The sequence below is a fragment of the Schistocerca serialis genome, chromosome 5 (assembly GCF_023864345.2).
Source record: "Schistocerca serialis cubense isolate TAMUIC-IGC-003099 chromosome 5, iqSchSeri2.2, whole genome shotgun sequence".
Classification (NCBI taxonomy): Eukaryota; Metazoa; Arthropoda; class Insecta; order Orthoptera; family Acrididae; genus Schistocerca; species Schistocerca serialis.
Window position 1 is genome coordinate 516298595 of NC_064642.1, and position 19640 is coordinate 516318234.

General features: G+C 39.9%; 1 protein-coding gene across 1 annotated transcript; it reads right to left on the reverse strand.

Moving 5' to 3' along the window:
- Window positions 1-16504: 16504 nt before the first annotated feature.
- On the reverse strand, window positions 16505-17533 carry LOC126482053 (protein roadkill-like). Its single transcript, XM_050106028.1, has one exon. It carries the CDS (start codon window positions 17531-17533, stop codon window positions 16505-16507), a length of 1029 nt encoding a protein of 342 aa, XP_049961985.1.
- Window positions 17534-19640: the final 2107 nt, after the last annotated feature.

Below are 19640 nucleotides of genomic sequence, written 5' to 3' on the forward strand. Positions count from 1 at the left end.
AATAATAGTTTAAATGAATGTTCTTAATTCAATACAATATGATAGTACTAATATTGCAGCAATTTTTGTCATGTTATTAGTGTTAAGCAATTATTTCAACCTGATGCACTTATAACTTCTGGGAATCAGAAGTGAAATGGCGCTGTTCCAGTCCTTAATAATAGTCTAGAGCGAATTACTTCTGATCAGATAAATTGTCTTTCACACCCTATTAGATATTTTATTTGAATCAGCAGAATTGAAAATAATAATATTGCCAATGCTATTGCTTGGACAATAAAATACTTAACTGATGATTCATTGATTATTATGTTTTTATTTCTTGTTAGAAGTGAAATAAATGATAGTAGCTTGATATCTAGTAATATTCAAACCCCAAATCAGGTACAGTCTGGAACCGTGCGACCGCTACGGTCGCAGTCTCGAATCGTGCGTTGGGTATGGATGTGTGTGTGATGTCCTTAGGCTAGTTAGGTTTAAGTAGTTCTAAGTTCAGGCGACTGATGACCTCAGCAGTTAAGTCCCATAGAGCTCAGAGCCATTTTCAACCAAATCAGGAATTTGAAGAAATGTAGAGGTTCGTTTCTATAATTAATGTTGATAGGAAGAGAAGTTTTGTACAGTTGTTGGTCATTAAAATAGGAGTGGATCGCTACCTCTATAAATGGGGCAAGAACCCATTAGCTTCTTTAGCTTACTTTTCTACATTAAGGTGTAAGATGCACATTAGTTTTGATTCTATGGTAGGTATTTTAATTCTTACTTATGCTATGTGTTTTATGGTGGTAATTTTTATTTACTTTGTTTACCCTGTCAAAGTAACCCTTTAATCAGGCACTTTATTATTATCTAATGTATAAGTTTTTTGAATTAGTATATGTTTTTACTTCTTCAGTTTGTAATTAATTTTGTTTTTTTATAATTAATTTCATTTACATATATAATTTATTTTAATATATTACATTTAATACAATATATATGTATATATTTGGGTATGTATGTATAAGATTTATTTTATTAGTAATAATTGATTAATGTAAGTTATATATTTGCCTAAGATTATAGGTACTTAAGTTTTTGGATTAGTATAAGTTATTGTGTAATAAAATATCTAATCATATGTAATTATATATAATAGGATATACCATACAGGGATTTTATTTAACATATTTTATTACATTAATATAATCAATCATTTTACTTATAATATTATAATTTAATATTCATTCAAGATATAGTATTTTAATTTCGTAATATTCAAATTACTTTAATATAAAGTTAGTTTTTATATTCATAACATATTACAATAGACTACATAAATTGTTCTAATAAATTTATTATATTATTTCATCTTTCTTTACTATTATAGAAAAGAAAGTTTAATGAAAGATATAGTAATATAATACATTTATCAGTATACAGGTTCCAAATTTATCTTTCTTTATATGTAATAGAGAAGTTGTTGTAGTCACGAGGAGGTCCGTGTTCTTTTTTTATTATTAATTCTCTATTTTACTTTTAATTTCTTGAAATATACATATTTTTTTATATCAGATTTGATTCGTTATGCTTTATTAGTTTTCCCAAAAGTATTATACTTGTTTGTTTATTCACTTTTTTTATATGCAAGTTTTGTTTGACTAAATGTCCTTTTTGCACTTTTTGAGTTTTGTATTACTTTATCTTTGACTTAGCAGTTGATTTAGTATTGGCATAATTGGTGCCAGGAGCCACAGGTATACGGTTGATACATGTGAATATTATTGGTTAAAGAGGTTATTTATATGATTGGGGTTAAAATATAAATTTATAAGGAGAAAAGTTAAATCTTACTTATAGCCCTTTTTATGACTCTGTGAAACTTTGATAATAAAATTGGAAATAGATACCCTATTGTTCTGAATGATGTAATGTTGATTACATTTAACTGGCTACTAGAAGCTAAGGTCTTTAAATCCAAAGAATTTGGGAGTATCTCATTCAATTCAGAGGAATCAACCCCATGACTGATAATACACGATTTACTGTACTTAATTTACTAGTTTGTATATCTCCATTATCAGAGATTCTTTTTAGAGTTATAATTCTCAAGATTTAAATTATAAAATATTTCAGGACAAGGTGCAGCTTATAATTAAGAGGAGGTGGGTTACAATAGATTTTTGTTTATAACGGATTTTATGGTGAAATACTACTAATGAAGGTTGTTTTGTCAGTTATTAATTTATTTAATTTAACTGATATTGGCTCTGAGGTGAGTACACATTGCCTGTCGCTCTCATTGATTATTCTATTGAAATTATTTTAAGATAGCTTGAATTTAGGTAAGTTATAACAGAGTAGATGTACTTAACTTACTAGTAAAGTATTTCAGTTAAACTGAAAATTTTTCTATGCAAATTATGATATCTTGATTATTTAATATACTATATTGAGGTTTTGTTTATTTAATTATTAATAGAGATAATTTTGTTGTTTTATATTGTCTAAGTATATTTCAAAAATTGAGTTATATATTATAATTTATTGTTTTATGAAATATTAGACTAAATTTATTAAATAATTTTTATACCTTATTTATCAGGGTTTTATCAAAATTTTAGTATTTATTTTACTTGTCTCAATAATTTACTTATTTAAGAATAAAGGAGCATAGTTTAAGCCAGCTATCTTTAAGATTACATTTTAGTTCACTATTTTAGAATTTGATTTTATATGCAACCTCGATCTAGTTTAATTGTTACTGACCAAATGTTACCCTCACCACCACTTCACTGAGAAACTGTATAAGATGGGCTGGCAGCTTCTTTTTCATTTCAGTCTGTTCACAGCATTTTGACATGAAGAGTTCAGGTTTTAGTGGTAGGTGTGGCATTGGCAGCAGTATTAGCAAATGGCCTGACATCAAGGAGAAGGATGGCATGCCATGCATCCTGATGCACAATTATACAGTTACCTTTTTAATGCTAATAACCGTCCTAAAGCGTATTTCAGAGCAGGATATCATGTGTAAACACCAGCTTTTTTTATTTTTATGTATGTATGCATATATACTTATCAAATGACTTTTTATAGCATTGATGAATGATGGTACAATAGCCAGTTCTCAGTGTCACAATCATCAAAGGGTTCATGCCCCGATGTGAATGTGTGGCTCTAGACAACAAAAAGTACATGTAGAGACGATTACTGGTGTGAATAAATTCGTAAACATTAATAAGTTTCTCCACAATTGCTCCATATGGCGACTTTGAGTGCCATTTCGCTCATGTAGCATGCTGTGAGGTGAACCCACTATTTCACATTCTAGGCTCCTGGAATGACGTGTAATATTTAAGGCAGCCTATCAGTTTGGATGTGCATATGACTGAAGTTGTAACTTTTGTGGATCATAACTCAGGGAACAAGCTGTAGGATGGTGTCTGTCTGTGCTTGCAGAACTTGCAATAAAACTTGATTTTATTTATCATATGATCTTTCTTATGACTGACATACAGAAAGATAGATCATTGTACAATAAAGTACTTGATTGCTATATTAGCGTACAGCAATTAGCTAATAAAGCTGAAACACCATGAAGGAAACAATGTCATGTAATTGCCAAGTCCCACAGTGCTGCAAACTATTCATGCAACAAGAATTAGGAACCACCACAGCACGTACCCCTTTTCTTTCACACTTTGAATGAATATGGTGCCCATTTCTTTGTTAGGCATTTGTCTGAATTCGGTCTGTGCAATGATTGTGATAGTGTCCTAGCAGACAATACAGAAAAATATAATTCGTTTTCAGAGAGAATCATCAAGAATATTACGTTTTCATTCCTGGATTCACTAAGATTCATGCAGGCTACATTTCAGGAACTTGCTGAAACCATGTGGGAGGAGGATATGCATCTCAATCAAACCGTTCATCCTGATGATCCTAAGTCTAAGCTCTTAACAAAGGAAGGGATCGTTCCTTACAAGTATGTGTGGTCGCTGGAGAAACTTAATTAAACTCCATTGTCCAACATAATCGCATTCTCCAGTCCACTTACTGGTCATACCATAATGAATGTGGAATATGAGCACCTGGTGACTCCAAGGAGCTTTAACATCTCTAATTTAGATGCAAATCTTTATATGGACAAAGATGTACACTTACTAGCAGACATTTTCGAGTGATTTTGGAGTATTTGCATGGAAACACACAATCTTGATGCTGCATTCTTATGCACCACACCAAGGCTTCTGTGGAATGCGATGCTCAGATGCAGAGATGTCTTCACTGTTGTTGCACGTTTAGTTGGTTTTGAACTTGTGACTAGTGGGGGCTTTGCCAATGTGTCCATAGGCATGCCAAAGCAGATAACCTAGGAATTAGTGAAAATTTCAACAAAACATCTGGAAATTCAAGTTACTTTATGTACTTGCATGTCAACGATTTATATAGGCATGTTTTGCAATAATATCTTGCAATTGCAGGATTTCGATGGATACCTAGTGATAAAATCATCAAATTACATGATTTCTCGCCTTTGGCAACATATTCAAATGCAGGATACATCTTTGGGGTAGACTTTAACGTATCTCAAGAGTCTACATGACGCACACAGCAATTAGGTGTAATGTCCGGAGTAGCCTCGGATCTACGATATTTCCGAACCTGGGAAAAACTTGATACTGGCGACCGCCCCTCCTAACCCCTCCCCTCGAGCGTTTGAGATAGGATATCAGAAATTTTTAAAAAAAGTCAATTTTTCAACAATCTGTTCATTTTGTGGCGCGTATCTTTCTGAGGAGTTTGATGTGTAAAATATATATATGCCTGAAGAAATGTAAGACTATTATTGGGTCTTTAAATGCGTCAAAGTGCTGTGCCATGCCACTTCACACAGCGTTCTCCTATTGCACATCACTGCACTTTGCTCTGTGGAATACAAACACGTATATTTGGTAATAGAAGCCATCAAACTCATATTCAGGACAGTGTTCTGTGGCACCTCTCCTACTCCCAGGCTGCTGGTTTGATATCCTACCCCCCTTACAAAAAATTCACAATTAATACTGGGTGGTACTATTTGTGATGGGAAGAATAGGAACTCTTCAGAAAATTTGGACTCTTTAAATGCCTATTACCTGATAACTTCCTCTTTTGTCTGACATTAATACAGAAAACATAAATAAACTTAAATATAGGAAACATAAAACCAGTAAAGACAAAAGACAAGCAAGGCAGTACACATTTATTCAATCCTTAGGTCCCAACGTTTTTTCTGCTCTAATCTTGCTACAGCTTTACATGGTGAACTTTCCTTTCAGCAAAAGACTCTATTACCTCAGTAAAGTTCATCTAACGTTTTGCTACATCAGAAATCAAAATATCGTTGTATAATACTGAATAAGCTTTTAATACGAATAGTACCCAAGACTTGAATGGTTTCTCGATTTGATTACATCTATTTTGTCACTGTCTGTTAGATAAAGCGAAATAGGCTTTTCTAAAATTGCAACATCGTGACACCAGCCATTAAGCAAGACTCGTGAGGCACAAATTGTCATTTTTTATATGTTTCATTTACATAAATAACATGACAGAACATAATTAATGAAGTGCAAATATCAAATGCCTATTAGGGATACTACTAGCACAAAGTTGTACGTTGGTAAATAGTTTCACATTTCATTCATACACTCCAGTTTCTCAAGAATGAGATCGAAAAGTGGAAGTACGAAGTTTTTATATAAATTTCAAATCATCATATTCTTCCATGTCACTTGTGATATGTCCTTATTTCTTCTCTTTCCTCGTTCTAACAAACAATTTTGTCATAACTAATTCTGCAATTATTCTTGCCATTGACAAAAAACTTATTCGCCAGTTAACTTTACTAACCCTCCCAGAAACACAGGTTCAGATATCCCGCGTTTATTCCCCACTTAGGCGTTATTACTTTTTCGTACAACATGTTTCTGTGCTACTCTGAGAATAGAAAGTGGCTGCTAAACAGGGAGTGTACAATTGGTAGCGCAGCGATCTGGCAAAAATTATCTGTCAAAATTTCATTTTCTTAGATGCATCGAGAAGAGAATATGTAATCTCTCTTACCTGTTATTACTGCTAGTCGTTTATTTCCACTCTCGTAGTGTGAATCTATGGATTTCGCTAATAGTTATAACAACGCTAATAATTTGCACACCCAATGAAGCACATAAACAAAAAGCGATTGGCTTTGACCCATTCGGGTTTACTCCGCTCAGCCATAATAAACAAACAGCGACTGGCATACACCCCTACAGGTTTATTTGATCCAGGTCGTATAGTCCCATCCCCTTTGGTCTGGGGGAAAGTTTTTCATTTCTAGATGCGTTGGGGATTCCTCTGGTAGAGACATCACATACACTATGCACGCATTAAAAAAATCAGCTTATTGTTCTTTCAGAAATCAACTTATAAAGTATTCACAAATGTTCAAAATACAACAGGGATGCGTTTCAATATGAATAATCGATAGACAAAAGTGCGCTGTACCCTAGATACCCCAGTCCACCCCCCCCCCCCCCCCAATATCCGAGCCTGGTCCAGAGCACCAAGTGCCGTGAAATGGTCCCACCCTATGCTGTTTACAACACTGGAAGGAAAAATGAGATACATCGCACATTGTCGAAACCTCCAGTTATGTCTCAAATTGGCGTTGCACCTGGATAAAGTACCTGCGTTATTTCCTTCGCAGAGCTCCTTTTTGAAGGAATACATTGATGTAAGTACCTAAAAGAGGGCTTCTGCTACGTGTTAATTCAAAAAATTTTTGCAAGCTAATGACTAATGCAGTGTTTGGCAAGACTGCAAGATGTTAGAAGTCACATCGATATTCACTTACTTACTCACTGTAATGTGTGTTACGGTGTGAAAGAGTACATCGCCAGATCAAAATTCAAATGGGCCACGATCTTCAATGAAGCATTAATGGCTCTGGAGATGGCGATGGGCTCAGTGAAGTTCATGTAACACTTTTATGTAAATATGTGTACATTGGCCCTGTTTGAACTATGCGCACACGCGTTTCTTTATGACTTTGCAAAAACTCATTCTGCGAACCCAAAATTAGTTTGTATGGATATGGACAGCTTCATCTGTTGAATCAAGGGCATCAATCCAGATGAAGTACCAGGGTGGCACTCCTACGCATTTCAAACATTTGGATACACAGTTGATGATATCTATGGTGTAAATTCAGCTAACTATAAGTTTGTCGACTTGATGAAAGATGAAGTAAATGCATGGGTCGCATATTGTGTGGTTTGTTGGTTTCTGATCAATAATATATACTTACCGTACACAGACGGAAGCCATTCTTAGCCAGGCTAGGGCAGCGTGGCCACAATGTCTATGATGGTTGATGATTTCTTGATTGTGTGAGTGGTGGTGTTTTCAGTTCTTTTCCTCCTCCTCCTCCTCCTGCTGCTGCTCGTGCTCCTACTCCTCCACCTCCTCCTCCACGTATGTGTGCCAAATCAGTTTGCAATCGCATATCTGTGTGGTACATACTGTGCCGAGCTGAAAATCGGCATGTCAGGTCTTGATAAGTGCGTCATTCGTGAGGATAGGGTCAGAACACTACCGTATCTATACTATTCCACTTGAGTGATACAGAGAGTGTATGGCCTTTGTGCAGATGTGTGTGTGTGTGTGTGTGTGTGTGTAAACAGAGAGAGAGAGAGAGAGAGAGAGAGAGAGAGAGAGAGAGAGAGAGAGAGAGAGAGAGATTGCATACTACATATATGAGTGCATACTGTGTATGCTATGCTACTTAGATTGTATGCTAATGTGTGTTTTTCGGTGTTAATTTTCACTGCTGTTGGCATACAAATCAGGATCATAATTATTCTTCTACGTTATGTCTACTGGCGAATTTTAAAATGTACAAAAGTTCCATCTCATGTGTTATGTCAGCTGTTGGATCTATTTTTACACTCTAAAATTGCGCTAAAACAACTTTGTGAATTGTGGTTATATGACTATTCCAAGCTTAGAAAAGTGCTCCAGGCTGTTGATGACGTAAGTGCTTCAATTAATTCAATGTATATCAAACTGTTCTAAAGAGTGAGTTCTATTATGTACGAGTATATACTCTGATTCGCCAAAACATTATAACCACTGCCCACCGTGACGTTGGATGTAGCCTGATGGTGTTGCGGTCACTTGAGGCAACAACGAAAGTATGTTAGCGGAGCAGACACGGACGGGGGATTACACTAGCGAAGGTATGGGCTGTAAGTGCTAAATCTCTTGAGATAATCAGCTTTGATGAAGAGCAGATTATTATTATGCAGAGCCTGTGATCGAGTACCTCGAAAACGGTGAAGCTTGTCGAATGCTCACGTGCTACTGTCGTCAGCATCTACGAAAAGAGGTAGGATGCAAGTGGAACTACCACTAGGAACTAAATGTTTGGGAGTCCACAACTCTTTACAGAACGTGCGATTCGGACGCTTCTCTGCTCTGTAAAGTAGCTAGATGACGATCTGTGGTATCTCTGGCGAACGAGCACAATGCTGATGCACGCCCAAGTGTTTCGGAGCACACCGTTAATCGTACATTGTCGAATATGAAGCTCTGAAACAGTCCACCCGTGCTTCCTCATATGTTGATCCAACGAAGTCGTAAATTACGACTGCAGTCGGCACGTGACCATGGGGATTCGACTGTCGATCAATGGAAACGTGTCTGCTCTTCAGGTGAATCTCATTTTTATTAGATTAGGTCGCTAGTCGTCTCCAGAAACGCCGTCGTCCAGGTGAAAGGCAGCTCGAAAAGTGCAACGTGCCTCTGAGGAGACTGGTGGGAGCAGTACTATGGTGCGGGAGACGTTCTCCTACGCTTGCATGGGACCTGTGGTAGTAATCGAAGATGTACTGCGAAACCCCCGCATCCGTTCATGCTTCATGTCTGTTGCGAAGGCGATGCCATCGTTCAGCACTATAATTGTCAGTGCCTCGGAGCCAGAACCGTGCTACAGCGGTTTGAGGAGCGCTGTAGTGAACTCAAGATAATGTCTCGGTGACCAGATTCGCCTGATGTAAATCCTGTGGAACCTATCTGAATCGCTATCGGCCGCCATTGCCGCGTTCGCAGATCAGCGGCCCGTTATTTTCAGGAATTACATAACATGTGCATAGGCGTCTAACGCCATGTACCTCCACAAACCTACCAAAAAACTGTCGGATCCCTGATATGCAGAATCAGTTATGTATTTTGTTCCAAAGACGGACAAGCAAACTATGAAGCTGGTTGTCATAATGTTTGGGCTCATCAACGTACGTTTAGTACGTTTTAAAGTATTTTGTATACTTTGTAAACTATGTTAGGTGATATTCTACATACACTATGTGATCAGAAGTATCCGGCCACCTCCAAAAACATGCGTTTTTCGTATTAGGTGCATTGTGCTGCCACCTACTGCCAGGTACTCCATATCAGCGACCTCAGTAGTCATTAGACATCCTGAGAGAGCAGAATGGGGAGCTCCGCAGAAGATATGGACTTCGAACGTGGTCAGGTGATTGAGTGTCACTTGTATCGTAAGTCTGTACGCGAGATTTCCACACTCCTAAACATCCTTAGGTCCACTGTTTCCGATGTAATAGTGAAGTGGAAACGTGAAGGGACACGTACAGCACAGAAGCGTACAGACCGACCTCGTCTGTTGACTGACAGAGACCGCCAACAGTTGAAGAGGGTCGTAATGTGTAATAGGCAGACATCTATCCAGACCATCACACAGCAATTCCAAACTGCACCGGGATCAACTGAAAGTACTATGAAAGTTAGGCGGGAGGTGATAAAACTTGGATTTCATGGACGAGCGGCTGCTCATAAACGACACATCACGCTGGTAAATAGCAAACGACGCCTCGCTTGGTGTAAGGAGCGTAAACATTGGACGATAGAACAGTGGAAAAACGTTGTGTGGAGTGACGAATCACGTTACACAATGTGGCGATCCGATGGCAGGGTGTGGGTATGTTGAATGCCCAGTGAACGTCATCTGCTAGCGTGTGTAATGCCAACAGTAAAATTAAGAGGAGGTGGCGTTGTGGTGTGATCGTGTTTTTCATGGAGGGGGCTTGCACCCGTTGTTGTTTTGCGTGGCACTATCACAGCACAGGCCTACACTGATGTTTTAAGCACGTTCTTGCTTCCCACTGTTGAAGAGCAATTCGGGGATCGCGATTGCATCTTTCAACACGACCCAGCACCTGTTCATAACGCACAGCCTGTGGCGGAGTGGTTACACGACAATAACATCCGTGTAATGGACTGGCCTGCACATAGTTCTGACCTGAATCCTATAGAACACCTGTGGGATGTTTTGGAACGCTGATTTCGTGCCAGGCCTCACCGACCGACATCAATACCTCTCCTCAGTTCAGCACTCTACTTCTACATCTACATCTACATTTACACTACGCAAGCCACCCAACGGTGTGTGGCGGAGGGCACTTAATGTGATACTGTCATTGCCTCCCTTTTCTGTTCCAGTCGCGTATGGTTCGCGGGAAGAATGACCGTCTGAAAGCCTCCGTGCGCGCTCGAATCTCTCTAATTTTACATTCGTGATCTCCTCGGGAGGTATAAGTAGGGGGAAGCAATATATTCGATACCTCATCCAGAAACGCACCCTCTCGAAACCTGGCGAGCAAGCTACACCGCGATGCAGAACGCCTCTCTTGCGGAGTCTGCCACTTGAGTTTGCTAAACATCTCCGTAACGCTATCACGGTTACCAAATAACCCTGTGACGAAACGCGCCGCTCTTCTTTGGATCATCTCTATGTCCTCCGTCAACCCGATCTGGTACAGATCCCACACTGACGAGCAATGCTCAAGTATAGGTCCAACGAGTGTTTTGTAAGCCACCTCCTTTGTTGATGGACTACATTTTCTAAGGACTCTCCCAATGAATCTCAACCTGGCACTCGCCTTACCAACAATTAATTTTATATGATCATTCCACTTCAAATCGTTCCGCACGCATACTCCCAGATATTTTACAGAAGTAACTGCTACCAGTGTTTGTTCCGCTATCATATAATCGTACAATATAGGATCCTTCTTTCTATGTATTCGCAATAATTACATTTGTCTATGTTAAGGGTCAGTTGCCACTCCCTGCACCAAGTGCCTATCCGCTGCAGATCTTCCTGCATTTCGCTACAATTTTCTAATGCTGCAACTTCTCTGTATACTACAGCATCATCCGCGAAAAGGCGCATGGAACTTCCGACACAATCTACTAGGTCATCTATATATATTGTGAAAAGCAATGGTCCCATAACACTCCCCTGCGGCACGCCAGAGGTTACTGCGGCACACCTGAAATCACTCTCACTTCGGAAGACTTCTCTCCATTGAGAACAACATGCTGTGTTCTGTTTGCTAAAAACTCTTCAATCTAGCCACACAGCTGGTCTGATATTCCGCAGGCTCTTACTTTGTTTATCAGGCGACAGTGCGGAACTGTATCGAACGCCTTCCGGAAGTCAAGGAAAATAGCATCTACCTGGGAGCCTGTATCTAATATTTTCTGGGTCTCATGAACAAATAACGCGAGTTGGGTCTCACATGATCGCTGTTTCCGGAATCCATGTTGATTCCTACAGAGTAGATTCTGGGTTTCCAAAAACGACATGATACGCGAGCAAGAAACATGTTCTAAAATTCTACAACAGATCGACGTCAGAGATATAGGTCTATAGTTTTGCGCATCTGCTCGACGACCCTTCTTGAAGACTGGGACTACCTGTGCTCTTTTCCAATCACTTGGAACCTTCCGTTCCTCTAGAGACTTGCGGTACACGGCTGTTAGAAGGGGGTCAAGTTCTTTCGCGTACTCTGCGTAGAATCGAATTGGTATCCCGTCACGTCCAGTGGACTTTCCTCTGTTCAGTGATTCCAGTTGCTTTTCTATTCCTTGGACACTTATTTCGATGTCAGCCATTTTTTCGTTTGTGCGAGGATTTAGAGAAGGAACTGCAATGCGGTCTTCCTCTGTGAAACAGCTTTGGAAAAAGGTGTTTAGTATTTCAGCTTTACGCGTGTCATCCTCTGTTTCAATGCCATTATCATCCCGGAGTGTCTGGATATGCTGTTTCGAGCCACTTACTGATTTAACGTAAGACCAGAACTTCCTAGGATTTTCTGTCAAGTCGGTACATAGAATGTTACTTTCGAATTCACTGAACGCTTCACGCATAGCCCTCCTTACGCTAACTTTGACATCGTTTGGGTTCTTTTTGTCTGAGAGGCTTTGGCTGCGTTTAAACTTGGAGTGAAGCTCTCTTTGCTTTCGCAGTAGTTTCCTAACTTTGTTGTTGAACCACGGTGGGTTTTTCCCGTCCCTCACAGTTTTACTCGGCACATATCTGTCTAAAGGTGAAGAATGGGCTGCCATTCCCCAAGAAACCTTCCAGCACCTGATTGGACATACGCTTGGGAGAGTGGAAGCTGTCATCAAGGGTAAGGGTGGGTCAACACCATACTGAATTCGAACATTATCGATGGAAGGTGCCACTAACTTGTAAGTCATTTTCAGCCAGGTGTCCTAATACTTCTGATCACATAGTGTAGTTTTATGCCTTGTTTTTGGTGAAAACATTACCTGAACTGTATAGTGTGTTGGCCGTTTCAACTTGTGGGACATGTATTTTGAAAAACACAACCAGCTAAACTGTTAAGTAGCTGCAATGTTAAAAGTAAAAACTTTTTTTTTTTAAAAAAAGTGGAACAAACTAATCTACCTATTTAAACTCTAGCCAATCGTTTTCCTTCCTGCGTCGACCGTGTCAAATAATTGTTTACAATACCTGAATAGAGATCGCTGGACAATACAGATGTGTAGACGTCACCACTGCCTGTGTCGTTTCTACAAAAAGGTATGTATTTAAACTTGCTCACTGAAAGTTTGCGATCTCTGGGTGTTAAGTTCTAGACACTGAAAACCCTCGCTACAAACAGCATATGGAAAGCATATAAGGCTGTGGCAGCTATAGGATACACACCAGCATTGTGCACGGCTATGGCTATATGGATGGCAGGAGCTGCGGTGGTGTGATACCAAGCAGGGATAGAGCGGAAGAGGGCCGCCCTGTGCAAAATTTGTTTAAATGAAGACGTAATATTCGTACCCTATCCTCTCTCTTACACTCACACACACACACACACACACACACACAGAGAAAGAGAGAGAGAGAGAGAGAGAGAGAGAGAGAGAGAGCGCAACTTGGACTGTAGCATTAATTGTGACCTGGAGGAAATACGAGCAGCAACAGCACACACTCATGTGGGGTTGTCGAAGTTTTGTAGCGACGTGGCCAGTCCTGCAATAACATGCCTGTTAGGTGTGTGAACGAAGATCTGAGCGAATTGCTTTTCTCTGAAACAAAATCTCGTATCTGTGCCATGCTTCGAGCTGCGACTAGGTGATGGGGATGCATTAATCGTGGTCTGCACCCGAATAGAATGTGCAAGGAAATATTAGCTGAGTACCTTGAAGAAAGTGTGAGGTGTGCTGCTAGCACACAAGACAAAAGCCCTGTGGTTACTGGAATCAAAGGGGCACATTTTTTTATGTTAGATTCAGCTTATATAAAGAGAGTATTGAAAGAAATTACAGCAGAACAAGACCATAACTTGTGTAACAGTTTCCAGAAAAAATGAATTAGTTCCATCATAACATTGAAAAACAATATAGATGAGTTTACTGTAAGCCTAGAAGATAAGGGAAACTGTGAAGTGGTAGATATTAGGAGTCTCTCTGAACACATGTGACCACAGGGATGGAGAAGTTAAATATTAGCCATTATAAACTTGCAGGACTCTCGTGTAGAGTTAAAATGTTTGTTGCAACATATGTAAAAGTTTTACACAAAGCCAAAAGTATTGAAACAAATAGTTTTTGTGGTGATCGCAACTTAGAGGCAAGTGCTTGTGAGTTGTTACTGCAGAGTACCTCTCTCGTAATTGTAACAGTCTATACATCCCTTCTAAGAAACTTTCAGCTATTTATGAGAAATCTAGGTCCATCATTGAGATGCCTGTCAGACGAAAAGCTATTTATGATAAATCCAGGACCATTATTGACATCTGTCAGACAAGAAGTAATAGTTAGCGGTTTGAGGAGATTTCAACGTAGATCTCTTAAAAGATACAGACAAGAAAAATGAACTAGAGTTATTATTTTGGGATTTTAATCTAATTTCAACAGTTATGTTTCCAGCTTGTGTGCAGAAGAATAATATAACACTGTGACTGTAACATTTTTATACACAGTGCTCAGGCTGAGGCAATTAAAATGTATCCACTTGCTAATGGACTATCCGATCATGATGCACATTTAATGGAAATAAACAGTATGCCACCTTACAAGACACAGGTTCGTACAAAGCAGTGAGACTGATTAATGAGAACAGGATGCAATGTTTTAAGAGTAAGCTAAAAGAGGTGGTATGGGATCTGGTACACGTAGAAAGAGATGCTTATGTCAAATTCAATTTATTCCACAGTACATTTGTGTCAATATTTGAAAGTTGCTTCCTATAGTGTTATCCAGAAGATTCGTTTAAAAAAAAAGTAAGCTTTGAATAACTAAGAGAAATAAAATTTCATATAAGAGAAAGAGGGACATTTATATAAACCAAAGTAAGTGAAGACCTGGCATTATTTGTATACTATAAAAATTGGCTATAGTATTTTAATGGAAGTTATTAATATGTCCAGAAGTACTCCTGTCCTGACAGAAATAAACAATGCAGATAATAATATTAAAACTATGTGGGTCACTGTCAAATGGGAGACAGGACCACCAGTCAGTGTGAAAGACTCTATAACAACTAAGCTAAATGACAATGTTGTGACTAATAATTCAGAAGCTGCAAGTATTTTTAACAATCGCTTTCTAAGTGTAGTAGCAAATATAGGATTAAACGCTTCAGCTGAAGAAGCAAGAGATTATATTAAAAACGGCATTCCACCAAATTTTAAGTAACTAGGAATAGCACCAACATGCTTCACTGAAATTAATACTAACATCAAAAGCATAAAAAAACAAAAGCTCATTTGGGGTTGATGGAATTTCCATCAGAAATTTTCCTTTCCTCTACAACTGTTTTCTTCTTGCCGTTGCACGCCATTCACTGCGTATCAGAAACATGCACGGAGTGCAATTTACACTGAAGGCATTTTTTGCTACTAGCGGTTCATTAGTTGTTTCTTCGTTGACATTTCTACTAGTGTGTGTATACTTTTTCCCCACCTTGTGAAGCCAGCCGACGCAGAATTTTTATTTACTTTTTGCAGAAGGCAAATTTAGTTAATTATTTTACATGCGCTGATTAGTAATGAAAGCCTATACTGTTACTTTACCAAATAACATCTCCGGTTGTGATCTTTACTTCTAATAAATAAAGTTATTGTACATGACAAGTAATGTATGAATACCTTTTTTCATGACTGTATGTAAATAGAGGCATGTGGCTAGTTTCAAATATAGTCAGACCAGAAGGACTTACGTTTCCTCTAATCCAGAGTTAAATGAGCAATGGTACACTAGCAACGCTTCGTATTCTGTTAAAAAAACTGTTTTACGAGAAGATCAGACTATTTACAGGCCTTGCAAAGAATGGATAAAAGTCTCCTGTCATTAAACATGAAATATATGGGAGCTACTCGTGTTGCTGGGAGTGTATTGGCAGATAAGTAAAAACAAAAAGGTCAGAAGATAACTGCAGGACATTTATTTGACCCATAATAATGACATTTCGATGAGCGCAACTAAAAGTTATTTTCTTCTTGTAGTAGGCTCGCTTCCGAAGTCACACCTCTGACTCTTCAAAGGAGCAATAAATAAATTAATAGTGCTGCAATGGAGAGGGAGGGGGGTAGTATTAACGTGTCTTACTGGCTAAAATTCGCTTTGGGTAATGTTGCGACAGAAAACCCTCAGAATAGAACTGTAGTTTACCTTTATTGCAGTGAAATTTAATCACAAGTTTTCTCAACTACATAAATTTACAAATGTTGTTTTTTCTTATGTGTACACTGCCACATAGATCATACAAGGACCATGTTTCTTTCTTTTAAATCCCATAGCCTAGTTTTTTTTGTTGCACATGGCGCTTAACTGCAGATGCCTGTTGACAAACACAAGAAGAAACTCGTTGAGTGGCCTTCTTTTATGTAGCTATCAGTAACAAAAACGTGCACAGAGCCTAGTCTTTAGTTAGACCATTTCAGTGAACGAGACAAGTTAATTTACTATTTTTCCACGTGTGTGTTTATATGATTAGTTGATGGAGCTGATATCAAATTTAAATGGAACACATCGTTTCCTCCAACCTAGAGTTAAATAACCCAGCAACACTATTGTAGGTAAGAAACTGCACGCTGGAAACGCTTGGAGGACGATTACCAAGGTTTTCTAGAAATAGAGTTGAATCGTAGCAGTCATTAAACAACAGGTTCTTTCACTTCCAGCTGCTAATCTCGGGGTGGTTCCTAAGAGCTTCCGCCCAGCCTTTGCTGTCCATGATGGGCACGCGATGGCGCTTCACGAAGCTGACGACCGACTGCTTGAGAATGTCGCAAGAGTGGCTCAAGGCGATGACGGCGGTAGCGGCAGCGTTGTCCACGGTGAGGTTCTTGGCCAACTCCACCTCGCAGAGCTCCTTCAGTTGGGGCAAATCGTATTTGTCAGCCACCACCAATAGCCTGTCAGCCATCTTCTCCAGGAGAGGGGTGCTGTCGGTGTAGATGAACCGCAGGACCTCGCGCAGGACGTCCGCCTCGACATCCTTGATGTGTACAATGCCGTCGCGAGCCTCCTGGGTGTCATGCCGCAGCATGGCGGAGAAGACGGGGCTGCGTGCGGACAGCACGGTCCTGTGCGTTTGGAACTCGGCGTCAACCGCCCTCAGCTTCACGTCAGACAGCTGGCCGGATTCCAGCAACGCTGCCAGGTCGTCTGTGACTCTGCGCCGAGGCCTCTGCAGGGCAACGCTGCGGTACACCTCCCTTACGAAGTACGGCGTGCTCACCTCTCCCAGGAACTTCAGCACGTTACTGAAGCGGCCCTCCTTTTCGATACAGTCAGTCATGGAGTGCCGCGTCGTTTTGTTCCCGACAGCGAGACTGACGAATTCCAACGGGTAACTGTACTTTGTACCCCTGCTGGACACTACTGACACTTTTACGCTCACTCGGACAGTAGCGTTATTACGAGAAGAAAGCAGCTGGAAACATACGTACCAATCGCCAAAGTTTCGCAACAGCACCATACACCACTCGTTCGAGTTAGAGTCGCGAAAAATGGGCGATTTCACTTCGTCGTTCCATGTAGGCCAGCTCTTTATATCCTCGATGGTCCACCTGCAGACGACGACTTTGTCTTTTCCGATTCTCACGCTGCCCAAGTCGCACACTGTGTCCTCGGCAGCGGCCAACGTTGGAGATGGCGGGATGTTGTCGCCAGACCCAGGAGACTTGTCCATACTCATCTTCCTTTAACATCTACAATCCCTCTGCAAACAGAATAAAAGAACAAGTCAACTTCCATTCTCACTTAGCTTGTGGAGATAAGGGATAGTTGGGTAATTGTGTGCAGTGGGTAATCATTTTGCTGTTGTGGTTTTCAGTTCGAAGCCTGATTTGATACAGCTCCTCACTCTGGCCTATCCTGTGGAAGTCTCTTCATCTCTACGTAACTACCACAAACTATATATCACTGAACCTGCTTACTGTATTCAGGGCTTGGTCTCCCTCTACGACTTTCACCACCCTCACTTTCTTCCATTACCAAATTTAGAACTCCTTCACGCTTCAGAATGTGTCCTGTCAAGCGATTCTTTCTCTTACTCAAGTTGTACGACAAAATTACTTTTCCTCAATTCGATTTAGTACCTTTTTTATTCCCCCCCCCCCCCCCCCCCATGAACCATGGACCTTGCCGTTGGTGGGGAGGCCTGCGTGCCTCAGCGATCCAGATAGCCGTACCGTAGGTACAACCACAACGAAGGGGTATCTGTTGAGAGGCCAGACAAACGTGTGGTTCCTGAAGAGGGGCAGCAACCTTTTCAGTAGTTGCAAGGGCAACAGTCTGGATGATTGACTCATCTGGCCTTGTAACAATAACCAAAACGGCCTTGCTGTACTGGTACTGCGAACGGCTGAAAGCAAGGGGAAACTACAGCCGTAATTTTTCCCGAGGGCATGCAGCTTTACTGTATGATTAAATGATGATGGCGTACTCTTGGGTAAAATATTCCGGAGGTAAAATAGTCCCCCATTCGGATCTCCGGGCGGGGACTACTCAAGACGATGTCGTTATCCGGAGAAAGAAAACTGGCGTTCTACGGACTGGAGCATGGAATGTCAGATCCCTTAATCGGGCAGGTAGGTTAGAAAATTAAAAAAGGGAAATGGATAGGTTTAAGGTAGATATAGTGGTAATTAGTGAAGTTCGGTGGCAGGAGGAACAAGACTTCTAGTCAGGTGACTACAGGGTTATAAACACAAAATCAAATAGGTGTAATGCAGGAGTAGGTTTAATAATGAATAGGAAAATAGGAATGCGGGTAAGCTACTACAAACAGCATAGTGAACGCATTATTGTGGCCAAGATAGATACAAAGCCCACACCTGCTACAGTAGTACAAGTTTATATGCCAACTAGCTCTGCAGATGACGAAGAAATGTATGATGAAATAAAAGAAATTATTCAGATAGTGAAGGGAGACGAAAATTTAATAGTCATGGGTGACTGGAATTCGAGTGTAGGAAAAGGGAAAGAAGGAAACGTAGTGGGTGAATATGGATTGGGGCTAAGAAATGAAAGAGGAAGCTGCCTGGTAGAATTTTGCACAGAGCAGAACTTAATCATAGCTAACACTTGGTTTAAGAATCATGAAAGAAGGTTGTATACATGGAAGAACCCTGGAGATACTAAAAAGTATCAGATAGATTATATAATGGTAAGACAGAGATTTAGGAACCAGGTTTTAAATTGTAACACATTTTCAGGGGCAGATGTGGACTCTGACCACAATCTATTGGTTATGACCTGTAGATTAAAACTGAAGAAACTGCAAATAGATGGGAATTTAAGGAGATGGGACCTGGATAAACTGAAAGAACCAGAGGTTGTGCAGAGTTTCAGGGAGAGCATAAGGGAACAATTGACAGGAATGGGGGGAAGACATACAGTAGAAGAAGAATGGGTAGCTTTGAGGGATGAAGTAGTGAAGGCAGCAGAGGATCAAGTAGGTAAAAAGACGAGGGCTAGTAGAAATCCTTGGGTAACAGAAGAAATATTGAATTTAATTGATGAAAGGGGAAAATATAAAAATGCAGTAAATGAAGCAGGCAAAAAGGAATACAACCGTCTCAAATACCAGATCGACAGAAAGTGCAAAATGGCTAAGCAGGGATGGCTAGAGGACAAATGTAAGGATGTAGAGGCTTATCTCACTAGGGGTGAGATAGATACTGCCTACAGGAAAATTAAAGAGACCTTTGGAGATAAGAGAACCACTTGTATGAACATCAAGAGCTCAGATGGAAACCCAGTTCTAAGCAAAGAAGGGAAAGCAGAAAGGTGGAAGGAGT

What these genes read in the sequence shown, in the direction of transcription:
- LOC126482053 (XM_050106028.1), bottom strand. Translation starts at nt 17,533, where the DNA reads ATGAGTATGGACAAGTCTCCTGGGTCTGGCGACAACATCCCGCCATCT.